General features: G+C 38.3%; 1 protein-coding gene across 3 annotated transcripts in view; it reads left to right on the forward strand.

Moving 5' to 3' along the window:
- The window catches only part of CDADC1 (cytidine and dCMP deaminase domain containing 1), a 47850-nt gene that overhangs the window by 11310 nt on the left and 16409 nt on the right, over positions 1-20131 (forward strand). For 2 of the 3 annotated variants that reach the window (XM_027772137.1, XM_006140507.3), the window contains exons 4-6: positions 4330-4507; positions 8755-9327; positions 16358-16407. In XM_027772137.1, coding sequence (XP_027627938.1) covers positions 4330-4507; positions 8755-9327; positions 16358-16407 — 801 coding nt within the window. Of the gene's footprint in view, positions 1-1309; positions 1410-4329; positions 4508-8754; positions 9328-16357; positions 16408-20131 lie in introns of all 3 variants that reach the window. The other variant, XM_014588253.2, reaches the window with a different exon arrangement.

Consider the following 20131-nt stretch of genomic DNA (forward strand, 5'->3'; position numbering starts at 1 on the left):
CCGCTCTTTACGTCGGCTGTTTCTCAGACTTATGTTTGCAATGAGTGGTCTTGAAGATTGAGGTAATAATGTCTACCTCCAGGGCAAAGAGCAGATTGGTTCACTATTTACTGTGAACCAGCAGTACACCCAAGCTTGGTGTTCTCCTCTAGTAACACAGTACACTGCATGTCCAGGCAGCTATCTGGGCCTTACCGCATGAGGGAACCATTATAAACATGATGCTCACATTGTGTTGTGAATGATGAAGTCCTTTGTCTCTGACCGAGGAGTTTCATGACTTCTGCTAATCATCCAGAAACAGTAACAGGTTAACTTATTAGTTAAGTAGGTTAAAATTAAAGCCTAGACCTGAAAGACAAACATTTTCCTTTTTTTTAGTTTTTGCTTTATGTATGTGTTCTTGCTAGAGAGATACAGAGAGAAAGGGGAAAGGGAGAGTGAGAGGAAAAATAATAAATCACCCACAGCAAGCATGGCCATGCCACAATTCCTTCTACTCTATTCTCTTGGAATTTTAGTTGTGCTCATATATGCACCTGATATATTTTCCAAGCCACTAGGTCTGGGACTTGAACTGTATCCTTGGCCATGTGTAATCCAGCCACCTTAACCACCATACCATCTAGTTGGTCTAGACCCTTTTTCTTTTTACTATTGCATAGTATTTTCTTATTACTTGAATCTCCTGAGTTTTCCAGAGATTCTGGTTCATTGGTGTGGAGTGGAGATTGAGTATGTGCACATACCTGTGTGTGTATTTTAATGATAGCAAGTGTGTGTGCACATGTGTGAGAAAGAAAGAGAAAACACCCTCAATAGGGTCTTGCCACGCCACAATCCTCTTGCCACAAGGAAGTCCAGCACCCTTAGCCACCACGCCACCTGCCGGCTCCTATATAGCCAGCCCTCTAGCTCCTCAGAATCCTGAGAAGGATGCCTAGTATGTTTTCAGGCCAACCTGGGTATCAGAACCCATGGCTGACTGTGTGGCTTTCAGCTTTGCAAGGCACTTTGTTAGTGCTGTACCCATAATAGCTGGGCCTAAGCATTTATATTTTGAAAAGAGTTTCCTTAATGCTTATGATATATATTCCTGGAGATTTCCTGATTAGTTCTGAGGGTGAGTCTCTAAAATGCCCAAAAAAGAATATGGAAATAATTTGTCTCAGAAACTTTAGATGTTTTCTTTATAAGAAAGGCAAAAGGAAAAAAAATAGTGAATCACCATTTAAGTAAGTATGCTAGTTCATATACAGCAGACACTGTCCTTGTTTGCCCATGTTTTAATGTAAAACTCTGTGACTAGGATTTACCTAGACGACTTGCCAAGATGTTAGTGAAGTGAAGCAAAATCAAGATCAAGAACAGTGATTCACTGAAAAGATTCAGTCTTCCTGGGAGTTGCAGTAAGTGGAAGTGCCGAAATGGAATGCAACCGAGGTTTCTGTCTGTTTCATTTTGTTAAGTTTGGGATGGAAAAAAAATCTTGTCTCAAACTTGATATTTTGACCTCAGTTACAAGCAAAGAAATTTTTTTCTCTTGAGGTAAGAAGGATTTCAGACAAAATAAGTGGTGAATAAACTTGGCCCAAAAGATAGTTGTAATAAAAAGTAGGTTGGTGGTATGCTTCCCATGTAATAGGAACATTTTTTTTTAAGTCATTTTGTGTTCAAGATTTTGGGCCTTAGTTCTGTTTACTTAATTATTTAGAAAATCTAAAGATAAAATCATTTAGTTGCAGCCACTTCTACTGGTCACACTGGTTCAGTTTAACGACATGAGCTATAGTTCCAAGATCTTTTGATCAAACATCATCAGTAAAAAAGTTACTCAAAATAATTTTTTTTTTTAAAGCAAACTTGCTGGAAGTATTTAGTAGATTCTAAAATATTTTTTGTATTTGAGGAACATAAAGCTGTAAAGGGATGGTAAGGGGAAGGATTCACAAATTCAGTGTAATTTTAAGGCTTATTTTATAAAAGTCAATATAGATTTTTCATATTTTAGGCATATTCTTAGATATATATTTTATAAAGGAAGTATTATTTATTTGCCATAGTGCACTTGCATGGACTCATTAGAGAGAGACAGAGAAAATGAGAAATCACTCCTTGAGGTGACGGCCATGCCACAGTCCCTTCTCTAATTTCCTCTCAGGATTTGGGCATGCACACATGCACCCAATGTGATTTTTCAAGCTGCCTGTTCCACCAGGTCCAGAACCATGCCATCGACCTTGTGAAATCCAGCACCTTAACTTCCATGCCACCTGATTGTCCTCTATTCCTTCTTTTAGGCATTTCACAAAATATCGTTCTCTGTGTTTTCAAATATTTATACTCATAACTGAATCTGAAACTTCACTATTTTAGCTTTGATCTGATCCTTAAAATGATTTCAGTTGTTCTGCTTGGGATTAAATATAGGTTAAAATCCCCTTGAGCAGGGATGGATATTACTATTCTCAGCCCAAGTTCTGTTCTTGTAATAATCAGTCCTGAACTCAAGGATCAGATTTACATTCCTTATTTTACAGTCTACTGTGAAAGCAGTGTAGACTATTTGTGGCTTATGTAGAACTTTTTTTTTTTTTGCATTAGTTTATTTTATCTGATATTACTGTTGTTAAACCAACTTTTTTGATTAGCATTCATATAATGAGGACATTTTAGGCTTGAAGTAATAGAAAATCTTTCCTCAAAGCAATCCATTAGAACTTTCTGGAACTCCAGCCAGTCCCTGGCCTGTGGGGCTTATATGAAAGGTAACTCAATCCCTTGTCTGTGGAATGCTGCTAAAAGAGCTCAGACTCATTGCTCTGAGTCTCAGTTTTCACTTCCTTACTGACATGTGAGGTGCGCGCTCTCTCTTTTTGTTATATGTATAAAGGGAAAAAAGAAAAATGTGATGTAATTATATTTGTAATACATTATAAATATAATGCTAAAAGTTGGTGTAGCCAATTTAACTTTATTTATTTATTTATTTAAGTTTTACCAGAAAGGAACAGAGAGAGAGAGAGAGAGGAAGTGAGAAAGCAAGCCACCCTGTTCAGGACTCGAACCATAGTTGGCCATGTGGGAATCCAGTGCCTTTAATTCTGCTTGGGATTAAATATAGGTTAAAATCCCCTTGAGCAGGGATGGATATTACTATTCTCAGCCCAAGTTCTGTTCTTGTAATAATCAGTCCTGAACTCAAGGATCAGATTTACATTCCTTATTTTACAGTCTACTGTGAAAGCAGTGTAGACTATTTGTGGCTTATGTAGAACTTTTTTTTTTTTTGCATTAGTTTATTTTATCTGATATTACTGTTGTTAAACCAACTTTTTTGATTAGCATTCATATAATGAGGACATTTTAGGCTTGAAGTAATAGAAAATCTTTCCTCAAAGCAATCCATTAGAACTTTCTGGAACTCCAGCCAGTCCCTGGCCTGTGGGGCTTATATGAAAGGTAACTCAATCCCTTGTCTGTGGAATGCTGCTAAAAGAGCTCAGACTCATTGCTCTGAGTCTCAGTTTTCACTTCCTTACTGACATGTGAGGTGCGCGCTCTCTCTTTTTGTTATATGTATAAAGGGAAAAAAGAAAAATGTGATGTAATTATATTTGTAATACATTATAAATATAATGCTAAAAGTTGGTGTAGCCAATTTAACTTTATTTATTTATTTATTTAAGTTTTACCAGAAAGGAACAGAGAGAGAGAGAGAGAGGAAGTGAGAAAGCAAGCCACCCTGTTCAGGACTCGAACCATAGTTGGCCATGTGGGAATCCAGTGCCTTTAACCACCATGCCACCTGCCAGCCCCTTTTTAGCCAATTTTTATAAAGAAGTTGTGTATATATTTATTTTAGTCAGTATTTATTAGATCATTGGAAAAGCCATGATACATTTTTGTATAGAAAAGTATGTTACGACTTCCAATGACCCAGTAAAATATTTTAGAATTTAAGATGACCTCTGCTTTGGTTCTGCCTTTTACCATCTTACCTCTTACCATACTGTAAGAAACAAATCATATTAGCTTAGTTCTTGCCCTTTACTAGGTTAAAATGTATTTTTTACTAGAACAATTAATGAGAAGTATATGCTTGATTGTTTGGCTTAATAGAGCCAAAGTTTAGAACATTTCTGGTCTAAAGTCAGTACTAAATTTTCAGAAGATTTTTGGACCTAATGGAAAGTGTGCTTTTTAACAAACTATGTTCAGATAAAAAAATTTAAAAAGCTTGTATTTTATTAATAAGTCAAGTGTAATCCATCATGATCATTACTTTTCTAGCTAATAAGTTGTTTTCTTTTTTTTATCTTAATGTAGGAGAAGAGAACTGGTCTTGTGGTGGTGAAAAACATGAAAATTGTTGGTCTCCACTGTTCTAGTGAAGATTTACATGCTGGTCAAATTGCTCTTATTAAACATGGGTCAAGGCTGAAAAACTGTGATCTTTATTTTTCCAGAAAACCATGTTCTGCTTGTTTGAAAATGGTTGTAAATGGTAAGTGCAGATAAGCCTTAGTTGGGAATTAAGAGCATTTATCTGAGAGCAATCAGTGGGAACAAATTGCACAAATACCACAGAGATAATTGGGAAATGCACATATATATCTGAAGACAATTTAACATGTTATAAAAGTTAGAGTCAGAAAACAAGGATTTTTGTTTCCGCTTTGTCCATGACCCAGTTAAATGACCCTCACCGAACTAGTAGACTCATACTAGGTGCTTTCCAAATTCAGCGTTTCTGTGGCTGAATGTACTAGACATTTTCACCCAGATAATAGTCCTGTGCAGGTGTTGTTGAGCAGCAGGCAGCTTTTCTCCGTCTATGTGGTTTGCTCACAGGCCTAGGTCTCTTCTGTCTTATTGCTGTTGTCATTCCTAAGCCCTTTGGTCCTCAGCATCTGGAGGAAGACTGAGAAAAAGAGGGTAAAGGAAGTGTACTGTGTCTTAAAACTCTGGCCTGGAAGTCACATTCATCATTTGTGTTCATATTCTTTGTGGGAACTATAATCCCTGGCTGGGCAGCTTTCTCTCCTTGGCTACTCTAAACTTTGGAAGGAGGAGCATGAAGTCTTAACATTCAGCTATCCATCTCTGCCACGCTAGGCTGCTTTCTAATTTCTGGGTGCTGATGACCAGGTAAATATGCAGTCCATTCTTCCATTTAAAAAGTCTATTATCTTTGGCCAGACCGTGGCATACTGGTTAAGGAGCTTGATCCCACAGGGCTGACTGTGGGGTTCAAATCCCAGACATGGCAGCTTGAGAAACTCACAGGGTGTGTGTGCATGTGTGCCTAAAGTCCCCTAAAGGACGGAGAGATGGAGAAGAAGGGATTGTGGCATGGCCATGCCCCATAGGGGATACTTTCTCACTCCCCCTCACTGTCTCTTTATCTCTTTCATCTTGTACATATACAGTATAGCAGATTTAAAAAGAAGGAAAGAAACCTAATGTTCCTAATTCTTTTCCTCAACATGTTATTTAGGGGCTTGAATAACAATTTAATATAGCATATCATCTAGTACCAATGAATGATGCAGGCTGTAAGTGACATGATCTCAGAGGAGAAACAGTGGTTCCTACAGGTTGTCATGTTATGAGAAGCTGGAGCTTAAGCGGAATATTGATTGGATATAGAGGACGAGAAACACAACTTATCAGGTGATCAACACATGTAGAGTTATCAAGTTGTAAGAATTTAAGTTCTGGGGTCAGAATTTGAAATGGAAGATCATGCCTGGATGATCTAAGATGGACTATAAAGATAGGATGGGGCATAAATTAAGAATTTAAAAAAACTGGGAGCCAGCAGGTAGCACAGTACGTAAGGTGCTGAACTCCCACATAGGTGACTGAGGTTTGAGTCCTGGACCGGCAGCTTGCTCTCTCCAACCCCTGTCGGTTTAATAATAAATAATAATACTTAATAAAATAAAAACAAATAATTTAAAAAAGAATTTAAAAATAACTCTTTGACCTTTGGGCTTTGTTGTATGAGTCAGAATTCTTAGACCTGTTTTGAGTAGAAGTGATTTTTATTTACATAAAAATCTTAAGAGTAATGATGAGATCTCAAAGTTATTGCTTTGATCCACAAGTGGAAGAACTTTTAAAAGTAAAGATTGTATGGCTAGAAGCCTTCTGGACTGCAACAAATATTTCCATAGTGGTTTGTGTCCATATTCTCTCCATTGCTATCCAATAGTGAAGATTAGTATTATAGTAGTGGTGGCCGCTTTTTCTCCTTTTCCCGTTCAGCCAAGCAAATTAATTCTCATTGTGTTCAACTGACTTCTAATTCCTTTTATAGATGATGGAGAGACATTAAAGATTTTAAAGCAGGATATATACACCATGATTGAAATTATTTTGTTGCTACTGTTATTGAATTGGAGCAGGGAGTGATTAGAAATTGGGAGCCTGATTAGTAGACTATTATATTAGGCAGGATATGAAATAGGGTTCAGATGGTGGCATTAATATAGAAAGGAAAGAATATAAACAAATGAAAACATTTGTTGACTGATCTGTTCTAGAGTCAAGGGAGAAGAAGGAATAAAATATAATTATCTTGTGCTCAACCGACTGCACTGAAAGCACTGGGTAGTCTCAGAGCCAAGCATTAGAACGATGGGGGAGTGTGCAGGTAACTCACCACAGCTTAATGTCTTTGAGTTAAGACATGTCAGCCTAGCAAAAGAAATAATGAAGTGTGGAAAAACAGGAAGGACCTACAATGGAAATGCTTTCATGTTGGTGTTAGGCCTGCATAAATAAACTTGCTGTGTTAGATTTTACTAGTTACCTTGGAAAAGGAAATATGATTGAATCCCATGCTATAATTAAATAAGTTTAGTTACAGTTATTATCCCAGTAGTTCCTTCTTTTCTGTGGTTTCACTTTCCATAGTGTCAGTTACCCAAACAAGAAAAAAAATGTCTCCTAGTCGAGTTTATATAAGATACTTGCAAAGGGTTCTCTTTATTGTAAACTGTTAATTCACTGATGAACATTTGGGTGGTTTTCTGTGTATAAGATATCTTAACATTCAACCTAAAATATAAATTAAAAATTTTTTTCATATGTTTATTATCTACTTATGTTTTCTCTTTTGTAAATTGTTTATATCTCTCTTGAGACCTTATTCTTGTCAATTCATATGTGCACATAATTAAAATCTTTAGTGTATGTTAAAGATCATTAATCTTTCCTTGGTTACATTAGTTGAAAAATGTTCCCTTTAATTTATTGTTTTGTCTTTAATTTTGCTGCTTAAAAAAATTAGTATGGCTTTCCTTCCACCCCATATTATGTAAGTTTTTTCATGGTATGAATTATTTATGGGTATATATAAATATTTTTAATCGATTTTTTAAAATATTTTTTATATACTTTTAATTGACTTTTTTTTTTTTGGAGAGGTTTTTTTTTTTTTGCTATAGGGGGCACGCATTCACCAGAAAGAGACAGAGAGGCAGAAAGCAAGAAATCACCTCCCAGGGGGATGGCCACGCTGCAATCCCTTCTCATCCATTCTCCTCTCGGGATTTTGGGCACATACACACATGCCCAGCATGAGTTTAAGCCACCAGGTCCGGGACGCAAACTGTGGTCGACTACATGGTAGTCCAGCGACACAGCCATTATACCAGTTGCTGGTCCCTTAACTGACGTGTTTTTTAATTGCCAGAAGGCTCTTGTACTCTCCAGAGAGAGACAGGAAGGGAGGGGAAAGTACTTCCCAGTGGTCACAATACAATACCTTCTCCATTTCTCCTACCAGGATTTGGGGCATGCACACTCATGTGTCTGGTGGTTTTTCAAGTCTGTGGAGCTGGGATTCAAACTGCCATTAGCCACGTAGGATCTAGCTCCCTTAACCATTAGGCTACAAGGCTGCCATGGTGTAGATAGTTGTATAATGTTTTATTATGAGGAGGACCATAATTTGTTCAACTATTTCCCTAGTTAGGTCATTTAGTTTTTTTAAAATGACTTTATTATTTTAAAGAGTAGTATAGTAAGCACACATACATTATTTATTTTGGTTTCTATTTAGAATATTTCAGTAGAATGACTCCCCAGAAGAATTCTGAGTCACAGAACAGGAACATTTTACTTTTATGGATGAATCATTTATTCTAGATAGAAAACTCTGAAGACTCTGTCAGTTGTTGGCTGTACGTAATATTTCTGAAAGCAGCCATGGAATCATGGGAGACTGACACTGGGCTTTAGGGCAACAATTTAGAAAAACCAGTGATCCCACAAATGCCTCCACACGTGTTCCGTTTGGGGTCAATAAACTTTCTGTAAACAGTCAGGTAGTAGATGTTTTAGGCTTTGTAGGCTGTCTGCTGTGTATCATAGCTACCCCACTCTTACATGCAGAGGCTCCCAGAGACTAAATGAATGGATGTGTGTTCTAAGAAAACTTTGTGAACGTGGAAAATCTGATTTGCCGTAATTTCATGTGTCACAAAGTATTCTTTTGGTATTTCCAATAATTTAAGTTGTAAAACTCATTCTTCACCTGAAAGCTGTGCAAAAATTGATAATGAGCCAGATTTTGCCCAAGGGTGGTAGTTTGCCAACCCTTGGGCTATTTAATGACTTATTTGGGAAATGACATTTATTACACTGGGGCCTCTGGATCTACTGCAACAACAGGTAGATTTGTTAAGAAAGTGCTGAATTTAACATATATCAGATAATTACCTTTCATATTTTGTATTTCAGCTGGAGTTAACCGAATTTCGTATTGGCCTGCTGACCCAGAGATAAGTTTGCTTACTGAGGCTTCTTCTAGCTCTGAAGATGCAAAGTTAGATGCCAAAGCAGTGGAAAGATTGAAGTCAAACAGTCGGGCCCATGTGTGTGTCTTACTTCAACCTTTGGTGTGTTGTATGGTACAGTTTGTAGAAGAGACCTCTTACAAATGTGACTTTATTCAAAAAATTACAAAAACTTTACCGGATGCTAACGTTGACTTTTATTCTGAATGTAAACAAGAAAGAATAAAAGAATATGAAATGTTATTTTTGGTTTCCAATGAAGAAATGCATAAACAAATACTGATGACTATAGGTTTGGAGAACCTGTGTGAAAATCCATACTTTAGCAATCTAAGGCAAAACATGAAAGACCTTATCCTACTTTTGGCCACAGTATCCTCCAGTGTGCCCAACTTTAAACACTTCGGATTTTACTGTAGCAATCCAGAACAAATTAATGAAAGTCACAACCAGAGTTTGCCACAAGAAATTGCAAGGCACTGCATGGTTCAGGCCAGGTTGTTGGCATATCGAACTGGTGAGTTTTGTGCTTAGTACATACATCGGGTTGGAATGGTTGGGTTGTATTTGTCTCTGAAGTAAAGTAATGGTCATCGCATCTTCAGTAGAGTTCATTTACTCTTAGATTTCTCAAGACTTCCTGTTCATACAGTATGTACAAGTCAGTCCCTAAGTAGACAGCTCTTTCTTTGAACAATGTTAGGATTACTCGTGGCCGTATATTCAGGACTGTATTTGTAAATCAGGGCTTGATTATCTTGCCCTTCCTTCCGCTTTTTGCCTTTATCATTTCATGGTTCATCAAGACTTCCACTAAAGATAGGACCAAAAAGAAATAAGAGGAACCCAAATCATTCATTTTTGTTAACTCTTCAGTATTTTACATGTACTCAATATTTAATAAAAGCTTTAAAAAATCTTTATAATAAAATATGAATTCAAAATAATTAATAGAATCAAAGTAAAGGCATGTTATTGTAAATTCCTTCAATTGCTAGTATATCTTCAATCAGCAAGTTGAGAAATCAAACATTTTTACTTTATTGTATTAAGTTATATATGTGGAAAAGGAAAATATTTCTTGGGAATTTTCTTTGTTGTGGTAAAATATGACACCTGTATTTCCAATTGTGGAACAGCAGCATTTTTACATCTTACCAGATATAAGAGTTTTTAAAATAAAATAATTTTAAAATGCAACTTTGGAATGAGAAATACAGGCAGGGGGAGCAGTAAAGTAAGATTGTTTTGGGAGTGAACTATAGTAGGTTTTATTGTTTGTTTTAGTTTTTGCTATAGGAAGGTGCATGTTCTCACCAGAGAGAGACAGAAAGTGAGAAATCCCTCGCCACGGGGGATGGCAACATTGCTAGCCCTTCTCCATTCCCTTGGGGTTTGGGGCATGCATGCATATGTGCTGGTGTGTTTTTTCATGCCTCAAGGTCCAGGAGTGGAACCATGCAGTCAGCCACATGGGATTCAGCTGCCTTAAACATCATGTCATCTGGCTGGCCCTCTAGTTTTTTAAAAATTATCTCAAGAAAGGAGAAGAGGAAAAATAATCTTCAGAAAAGGCCCATACGGATACCTTTGGTCTGCAGTATATTCAAAACAGAGGCCACACTTCCAAGTAAATTCAGTAAAATGGAAGTTCTCAACCAGCAGCATGCCAAAATCACCACTGAAACTTTTGTAAAAACTTTACATGCTCTGGGGCCAGCAGGTGATGTGATTAAGATGCTGAACTCACACATGGCTGACCGCGGTTTGAGTCCTGGACATGGCAGCTTGCTCTCTTACCCTCTGCTTTCGCCCTCTCTCCCTCTCTGTCTCTCTGGTGAGTACATGTCCAATAACAAATTTAAAAATTAGATAAAATGATACTTTTTTAAAGTATAGATGCTTAAGTGCCAATCTAGGCCTATTAAACCAAATCCCTAACCAAGTGTGGTCTAGGTGTATGTGTATATATACACACACATACACAGATATATACACACACACACACACATGTATATATATATATTTTTTCTTTAAGTTTTGCAAGATACTCTTACTTTCAGACTAATAATCATTTCATTCTTATTAAATAATTTGACCCTGGGTGCAAACTGTATGACCCCAGACAACTATATTGTGTAAAATTCTGACTTGTTATAATCATCTTGTGGGTCATAGACTAGTCTCTTTCCCAACACCAGTGTTGTAATGAATTTTTCTGTGTACCATCTGGAAAGACAAAAACAAATAGGAACACTTGTTACAGCCATAATTCACAAAGTCCCCTTCGCTAATTAGAATTCAGTAGATCCCTGCTTGTCCTAGGGTAAGATGGGAGATGTGAATTTGCTGTTCTTTGATTTTATCTCAGCAACTCTTGTTTCTTGTAGGAGAATGCTTCATCTCACACATCTATGATTTTGGTGCTTAAAGATGCAGTACTATAGATATCAATTTGCATATCTACTTTATTAGATACTTTATACTGCAGTATAGTTATATTTTATATTATCAGTTTATCCACTAGTACCATGCAGAATTTTGTACATAAAGCCGCTTTCGCCCTCTCTCCCTCTCTGTTTTTTTTTTTTTTTGCACTGGGCAATTTTAAAGATTTTTCAAAGTTTTTTTTTTTTTTCCTGTGGATGATTTTTTTTTTTTTTTTTTGGCCTGGAACTCAGATCCTAAGTAGGGTACAAGTCTTTTGTCACATATTCCACTGTGAACTCTTCCAGGAAAGAAAAATGGTCTTAATTAATCATTTTTTTCCTTAGCACTAAGTACTGTATGTGTTGAATGGATAAAAGAAAAAAAAATTATATCTAGAGACAAATGGTCCCACAGTCCCTCATCCAAAACCCTTGGGACCAGATGAAAAATAATTTCGAATTTTTCAGATTTTTTTTGGGGGGGAGAGGTTTTTGCTATAGGGCGCATGCACTTGCCAGAAAGACAGAGAGACAGAAAGCGAGAAATATCCCCCTAGGGGAGATGGCCACACCACAGTCCCTTCTCCATTCTCCTCTCGGGATCTTGGGCATGCACACACACGTGCCTGGCGTGAGTTTAAGCCACTGGGTCAAGGACTCCAACCGTGGTCGACTACATGAGAGTCCAGCAATGTAGCCATTACATCAACTGCTCATCCCGGATTTTTCAGATTTTAAAAAAATATATTTATTTAATTTTATTTGTTGTTATTATTTTCCAACCTGATGAGAAAAGGAAAGTGAGAGCAAGCCACCAGGTCTGAGACTCAAACCGTGGTTGCCCATTTAGGAGTCCAGCATCCCAACCACTGTGCCACCTGCTGGCCCTGAATTTTTCAGATTTTAAAAAGGTAATATGGTGCACATTCTGCACGTAACTACTCATAGCACTCTCAGTGGGGTCTGGGATAGTGCCCTTTAATCAAACACCTATCTAACCAAATAAATACGGAGTAACGTGAATGTTTGCACTTGGTAGAATAATTAAGGGGCTATAAATCAATTTAGGTCAGGTTTGACCACAAAATAAATGCATCAAACTCAAAAACTCTTGCTATAAGGGATTCCAGATAAGGGACTCTGGACCTATAGTTCTTCATTGATGGTAAATAGTAACAGTGACAATTTATTGAGCGTCGTATGTGTTAGACACTGAACTAGGTGATTTTATGTACATACCTCATTTAACATGGAAGACAATCCAGGAAGGTGGATATCCCCATGATACACTGTGCTCATGATGCAGTTACTCAAGATTTTAATCTCACGCCATTTGGTTTGGTGCAACAACTTTTCTCCCCGATTAATAGATGAGGGTACCATTTCATTTAACCATTATATTTAAAAATAGACATATGGCCGGGTTAGCAGGTGGCATGGAGTTTAAGTCAGCTAGATCCCAAATGGTTGGTTATGCAGTTCAAGTCCCGGACCTGGATGCTTGAAAATCTCACTGGTTGTGTGTGCACATACGTGCCCAAAGTCCCAAGAAGAGAATGAAGGGAAGGAATTGCAGTGTGGCCATCCCCTGTGAGAGGTGACTTCTCACTTTCCCTCTCTCTGGCGAGCACACCTGCCCTGTTAGCAAACTTAAAATACACAAATACACAGACACACACAATTAAAATGAATTTTAAAACCTCTGAAATAGAGTTCTAAAACAAATAGGAAGTAGTTGTTTAATATTTTTTTTAATAAAGAGGATACATACAGGTGTTATTAAAGCTATAGGATACCCTGAAGGTAGCAAAAAAGTGACAAAATGGTCACTCTTGGGAGAAGAAAGGGTAGAAGGGCATCATATTTTATCTGCCTGGTTTAAATATTGAGTTCTGATCTGTTTATGTGTAATTTTTTCCCCATTAGACTAGGTGTTTTCCAAAGCTAGATTGTACTTTCCTCCTGGGCCTCAGTGTTGATGGTGAAAGTAGACTGGACAAGCCGAGAATAAGTTAACTGAAATCATAACTCAGTAGTTCTCAAATGTTAGTATACCTAAGAATCAAAGAGAGAGCTCGTGAGAAATTCTGAGCCCTGCCCGCCTCCCTCGGAAAGGTCAATTTCAGGGATTCCTGGTGGAGCCAGGCGTCTGCCTTGTTAATGCAGTCAGCAGTTTTGATGCCAGTGGTCTGGGCACACACTTGGACAAACGCTGGCCTGACCCCAGTTTGGGTACTGAAATAATCATGCTGTGTTCCAGAACCTAGACTAAAGAGTTCTCTGATTTTCAGCAGCCAAAGAGACCCAGGAATTTGGCTCCAGGATTATACATTGACCTTTCCTTCAAGGTTGTACTGAAAAAAATCCTGTGAGCAACCAGATCATGGAGAGATATTTCTGTAAAAATCACAGGCAGAAGCCTTGAGAAATTACCTCTCTGTCACTAGCCTTGAGGCTGGATGAAATCAGCTCTATTTTATATAGATGAAAATGTATTCCTACATAAAGAGTATTCTCTTGGTTTAACTAACATTAGCCACAGAGCTGCGGCTGCGGGAAAGATCACATTTTCCTCCTCTTACCAAAGTTTAGTCTGCCCCAGATTAAAACAGAAAAAGCAGCCCCCAAGTCTTAAAAATGTAGCCTGAAAAATATTGTTGATGATAGAAAAAGTAGACTCAATACAAAAAATTCTATTTTATATTTTCGTTCTTCATTTCAGACTTGTGTATCACGTACAATTTCACTTAAATTAGAGGTTTTCATTTCATAGACAAATATAATCTTAGGTTTATAATTTCTGCCTCTTGCCTTAGAAATAAGCACAGAAGCCACTGTTTTACATTCTTTCCACCTCACGTTAAATTCTAGAGGTGTGGGAAGGAACAAAATTGTATTTGCACCAAAGTCTGCTTTCCTTCAGCACAGCACGTACGAACATGCTGGTTTCCTCGTCACTGTCATCCCCCATGTAGGTTGCATGAGGATGGGGGCTAATTAGTGTTTGACCATTGAGAACAGGCTCACGGCACTTGGCACAGATGAGGTACTCGATAAAGGAGGTCCTTGTTATGGAAGCCTTAAAGCCAAAGGGAGTGAGGAAGCGCAAGTAGGTCTAGAGGGTTAAATTTTAGTCACTCAGTTTCGCTGCCTGTTTTCTCATCTAGAAATGGAAATTTGATTAGCTTTACCTTTAAGGGTGAAAATGAGATCATGGATAAAAAGTGCTTAACATAAATTATACGAAGGCTCTGTGTTATAATTCTGAAAAACCTGAGGTTGCTTGAACTGGAGATATATAATTTTATGACATGATGTAAGAATTCTAAAAAGTTAACTTATTTATAAGATATTCTAGTTTTTAAATCCACAGTGGCGCAGCTTTCCTTTTAACATTTACTGGGAAAATAGATATTTAAATATGTTATCATGAGAAGGATCAAGTTTTAGGAAGTTGTAGGGTGAAGTCACAGTTTCACTTAATCCTCACCAGTTAGAAAATGCCCTAGGACTGGGGCTGGAGGGTGGCGTGGTGTGGAGGCATTGGACTTCCACATGGCCAACTGCAGTTTGAGTCCCAGATCTGGTCACTTGCCTTCTCACTTTCCCTCTCTTTCTCTGGTCAAATTAAAAATAATAAATTAATAAAAGAAAACACCCTAGGATGAGTTCACTGGAAATTGTTATTTTTCTGTGTGTAAATGTATTTACTTAACTACATTGGTCCCTTATTAAGATTTTAATAAATACTATAGTTTTTTTAAGTTAGTGTGTATTTGTCTTAGAATTTGTTTGTTTGTTTGTTTTATGACAGGGAGAAAGAGAGGGAGAGCAAGGGAGAAATGGAAAGAGAGGAGGAGAGAGGGGTGTCTGTGACAGGTTCTCCCCATTGCAAGCCCCTGCTCAGCCTCCCAGGTACCGTGCCCTGCCTGTTCAGGTTGGCTCAGGATCTGAACACGCGTCCCCCATGTGGCCACAGTCTCGTGCAATGGTGCCCTACCACTTTTTTGAAACTCACCTTCTTAGAAAAGTAGATCTTTAAACAAATCTTTGAAGTGAATGTTTAATATGTAGAATTTTCACTTCGGCATTTTATTTTCTGTTTCAGATTGTTTTAAGAAATACACCTTGTTGCAAAAGTTTTTGTCCTGCAAGGAAATTATAATCTTTGAGGTTTTGTTTTTTTGGTTTTTATTTTTGTTTTGTTTTTTTAAATGTTTTTGCCATAGGGCACGTGTGCTCTTCAGAAAGAGACAGAGAAAGGCAATCCTTTCTCCTCCATTCACCTCTCTGGATTCTGGGCACACACGCACATGTACCCAGCGTGATTTTCAAGCCACCATGTCCGAAACTGGAACTGTGGTGCAATGGGCCATGTGGGAATTCAGCACCACACCACTTGCTGGTCCCAGAAAACTATAATCTTATGTTTATAACTCCTGCCACTTGATTTAGAAATAATCGAAGGTCTCTAACTTAGCATTCTTTTTTCCCTCTGGGTAAACTGTGAAGGTCAAGGAAAGGACATTTTGTTTAAATCAGAATTCCATTCAGCAACAGATAGATAGATGAAAATCCATAAAGGTATATTTATGTTTATATTAGAAGTTAGAAATTTTTCTTAGCAAGAATATCCCCATAAAATGCATTTTTCATGATTAGAGTATAAAATGCTAGGAGAAGACAAATGTTATAAAGGGGTATCAAATAAATCCATTAGTTGAGAAACTCCTGTTTTATTTCATTTTGTTGCCTATGAAAAGCAGTCCTTCCGAGACTGACTTGTTAGTGGAGAATCAGTGAAGCTGTACTCAGTGCTGGTTATAGGTCTGAAGGGATCTCTCTGTGGATCCTACCATTTTACTGGTCCTGCTTGATGTGACTGAGTTGGTAGTGACCCTCTCCCTGTCTAGTTGCTTGGCACGTAATTCCTGTATTCCATACTTAACAGTGTGTGTTTGGTGCTTTTCTGTAGCTAGTGAAGATGTCAAAAATTACTGCTACAGTTATGAAGAATGTTTCAGTAAATATGTTTATTTTTATTTTGAAATAATGTGTTTCTGAAACTAACAGACCTTTGATTTTTAGTGAATTAAATAAATAACATGTGTTTTTCAGAGGATCATAAAACAGGAGTTGGAGCAGTCATTTGGGCAGAAGGGAAATCTGTAAGTATGAAAGTGATTCTTTAAGTATTTAATCTGGGCGTTATTTAAACATAGCCCAGTCTCCTGTGCATGGCCTGTTGTTGACTCATTGAAATGGATATTTTTATTGTAGTACATGTATTAAGTTCTATAAACACTTGTTCATTTTCTCAACAATTATCTAGGTAGATTAATTCATTTAGCAAACATTTATCAAACACCTAAAGTTACCCACTGTGCCACAGGGAACTTTTTTTTTTTTTTGGTATTGCCAGAGGGCATATGTGTTCAATAGAGAAGGAGAGAGAAAGAGAGAGAAAAAGCATGCCCCCCCAAGTGAGGCATAGTCATACCACAATCCCTGTTTCTTCTCTTTGCATGCCCCGTTAGGATTTGGGGTGCGTGCGCACACATGCACACACACACACACACACGCACACACACACGCCTGGCATGTTTTTTGAGTCACCGGGGTCAGGATTTGAACCACAGTCTGCTATGTGGAATCCAGCTTTCTATACACAGCACTTAGCCACTGTACTATGGAGCTAACCTGAACATTGGGGATTTAGAGAACACGTTTTCTGCTTTTCATGACAACATAGGACACGGCTGGAGATAGAAACTGGTATATAAGTGTAATTGTAACTGATGCTGTGAGGTCATAGGGGACAAACCTTTACTGTGAGTAGAGAAGTTAGTGAAATATTTCCAGAGGTGGCAGCATGCTGTTATTCTTAAAGAATGAGCAGGAGTTGGGGTCGGCGGGTGGTGTGGTGGTTAAGAGCACTGAACTCCCACATGGCTGACTCCAGTTCTCGTCCTAGACCTGGTGGCTTATTTTCCATCTCTCTCTCTCTTTCACTCTGTCCCCCTCTGGTCAAATTAAAATACATAAAGTAAGTGAAGTTAAATAAAATAGGAGTGAAATAAAATAATTCTTTTTTTTTTTTTTTTGGAGAGGTTTTTTGCTATAGGGTGCGTGCGCTTGCCAGACAGACAGAGAGAGACATAGAGACAGAAAGCAAGAAATCACTCCCCGGGGGGGTGGTCATGCCGCAATCCCTTCTCCTCCGTTCTCCTCTCGGGATCTTGGGCACGCACGCACACATGCCCGGCGTGAGTTTTAAGCCACCGGGTCCGGGACGCGAACCGCAGTCGACTACGTGGGAGTCCAGTGACATAGCCATTACACTAACTGCTGGTTCCCAAATAAAATAATTCTTGAAAAAAAAATAAGAATGAGCAGGAGTTTATTAGCCAGAGCAAATTCATAGGACTAGGAGGGCAACACACAAAGGAAGGTGAGAGAGAAGATGGGATAAATGCACAGGATTTAGGATGTGGGAGTTGAAAATTCTGTGTAAAGTAGACAGAAAATTGGACTGGACCATGAAAACTTTGTGTACCATATGAAGAGTTTAGATTTTACCCCAGGTTCATCTTTTTTTAAGTTAGTTCATTTATTGCCTCAATGAGAGAGACAAAGAGGCAGACACTCCCCAAAGGGGTCCCATGCCCTGCAGGCCTGCTCAGAGATGTCCAGGTATGCAAACTCAGGACCTTCCCCGTGTGGGTCGAGTAGCATTACCACGGGGCCACCACCTGGCCTCTGGATTTTATCCTTTAGTCGGTGGCATACACTAGCACAGCACTGACCCATAGGAATACAAGGCAAGCCACACACACACATTAAATTTTTCTAGAAGCCGCATTTAAAAAGTAAAGAGGAAACAGGCGAAGTATTTTTAAGAATATACTTTATTACGCATGATTACCATTTCAACATACAATCAATATAAAAATTACTAATAAAATAATTTGCACCTCCTTGATATTAAGTCTTCACACTTCTGTGGGTATCATACACTTACAGCACCTCTCAGTTTAGACTAACCACATGTGATGAGTGGCTACTTCATTGGACAGTGCAGTCCAGTAGCATTTCAAGTGGAAAAGTGATTTGGCCATATTCGCATTATGAATAAAATGAAACAGGACTAGGTAAGAAATAGGGAGATTAATAAAAAAGAGATGATGAGCACTTGGGGGTTACAGGAGTGGATTAGCATGGAACCAAATGGCTTACTGAGCTAAGAGTCTATTTGTTGCTTCAGTGGCCTTTTCCCCCCTCAGTGGACTTTGCAACACACAATTTGACTACATTCACGTGTCACCTAGCAACAGGGCTGTCTGAGAAATTCTGTTAGTCGATTTTGTCATTGTACAAATATCATAGAGGGTATATACACAAACTTAGATGGTATAGTCTCCTACACATCTCGTCTACATGGTATCGTTTTATGGGACCACTGTCACGTACGCAGTCTCCTGCTGACCATGCATCATGTGGTGCATGACTGTATTTGCTTCAGTATGTTATAGATCCGTCACGTTGTACCTGGCCAACACATCCCGTGTCTGCTCCTTCATCCGCGGTCGCCATCTCACTCCATTACTGCACGTGCAGTCAATCACCCAGTGCTGTGGATTCCACCTTCACAATTCCTCTTGACTCTGCATACCTTTACCCCAATTGTGTCAGAGAGATTTCTGCCAGAAATTTCTGTACTATTCTTACAACTCATTTGTGACACTCATCATGGTTTACGTGTCCAGTTTCTTACTCTGCAGATTGTGAGGGTCATGAGGGCAGGGACTCTGCCTTGTGCTCCCAGTGTCTAGCACAGATATGGCCTAAGATGGGAGCTCTCATCTGCGTTTATGTGAATGCTCAGCAGTATTTTGTCTTAATGTCTGGCTCTCAACACTCCATAGAAAATTAGTGTTTCAGTTTTCTCTAGTGCAGGCAAGCAGCATGGGAAAGTGGAAAGACATGTGGCTTTTAAGCAGCCTGGGCTTGGATTCTGGCCATGTTACCTACTAGCATTGTGACCTTGGACAAGTTATTTCATCTTTTAGCCTCAGTTTCCTTATCTGCAAAATGGGGATGATAGTAGCACTACTCTCTAGGTCGTTTTAAGAACTGATCAAATGAAATAATGCATGAAAAACTCAGTATGATATTTGGTACTTGGTAAATGTCAAGAAGACTTATTAATGAGATCTTTTTCTGCAGGCTTTTGTGGGCTCATTGCACACAGTGATTTTTATTAAGCTGCTGTTGTAATGAGAATTATCACTTGAGTGATTATAGTGAAATTTAATGAGGTTTTTCACAAATTCCAAACTATTATAAGTCCTAGTAAAATAATTGATAGTACATTCACATGAACGACTGTTATGTCACTGACAAGAAGTAAGAAAGAGCTGAAGTAAGAAGTTCTGTAATATATACATACAGTAGAGACTTGATAAATATGAAGTTAAAGAAAATTGCATTATTTATTTTCTGACTAAATCATAGTAGTACATTTTTAAATTATTTAATTTTATTTATTCATTTATTTTATTTTGGCCAGAGAGAGAGACGGAAAGTGAGAAAGCAAACCACCAGGTCCAGGACTCGAACCATGGTCAGCCATGTGGGAGTGCCCAGCACCTTAACCACCATGCCACCTGCTGGCCTCAATAGTAGCACCTTTTTAACCTAACAACAGAAATTGTGTTCAAAGTATTGTGTATGGGGGTGGGCGGTTGGATGGGTGCAGGTGAGATGTAGTTTTTTTGGCGTTTTTTGTGTATAGGGTCTTGCTGTATCCATCTTCCTGCCTCAGCCTTCTGAATAGCAGGGAGCACAGGTACACCACTCCACCTAGCTTTTTAGGATGGGCCAGGAATTGAA

Source organism: Tupaia chinensis, unplaced genomic scaffold (genome assembly GCF_000334495.1).
Source record: "Tupaia chinensis unplaced genomic scaffold, TupChi_1.0 Scaffold000037_20, whole genome shotgun sequence".
In the NCBI taxonomy this organism is placed as follows: domain Eukaryota; kingdom Metazoa; phylum Chordata; class Mammalia; order Scandentia; family Tupaiidae; genus Tupaia; species Tupaia belangeri.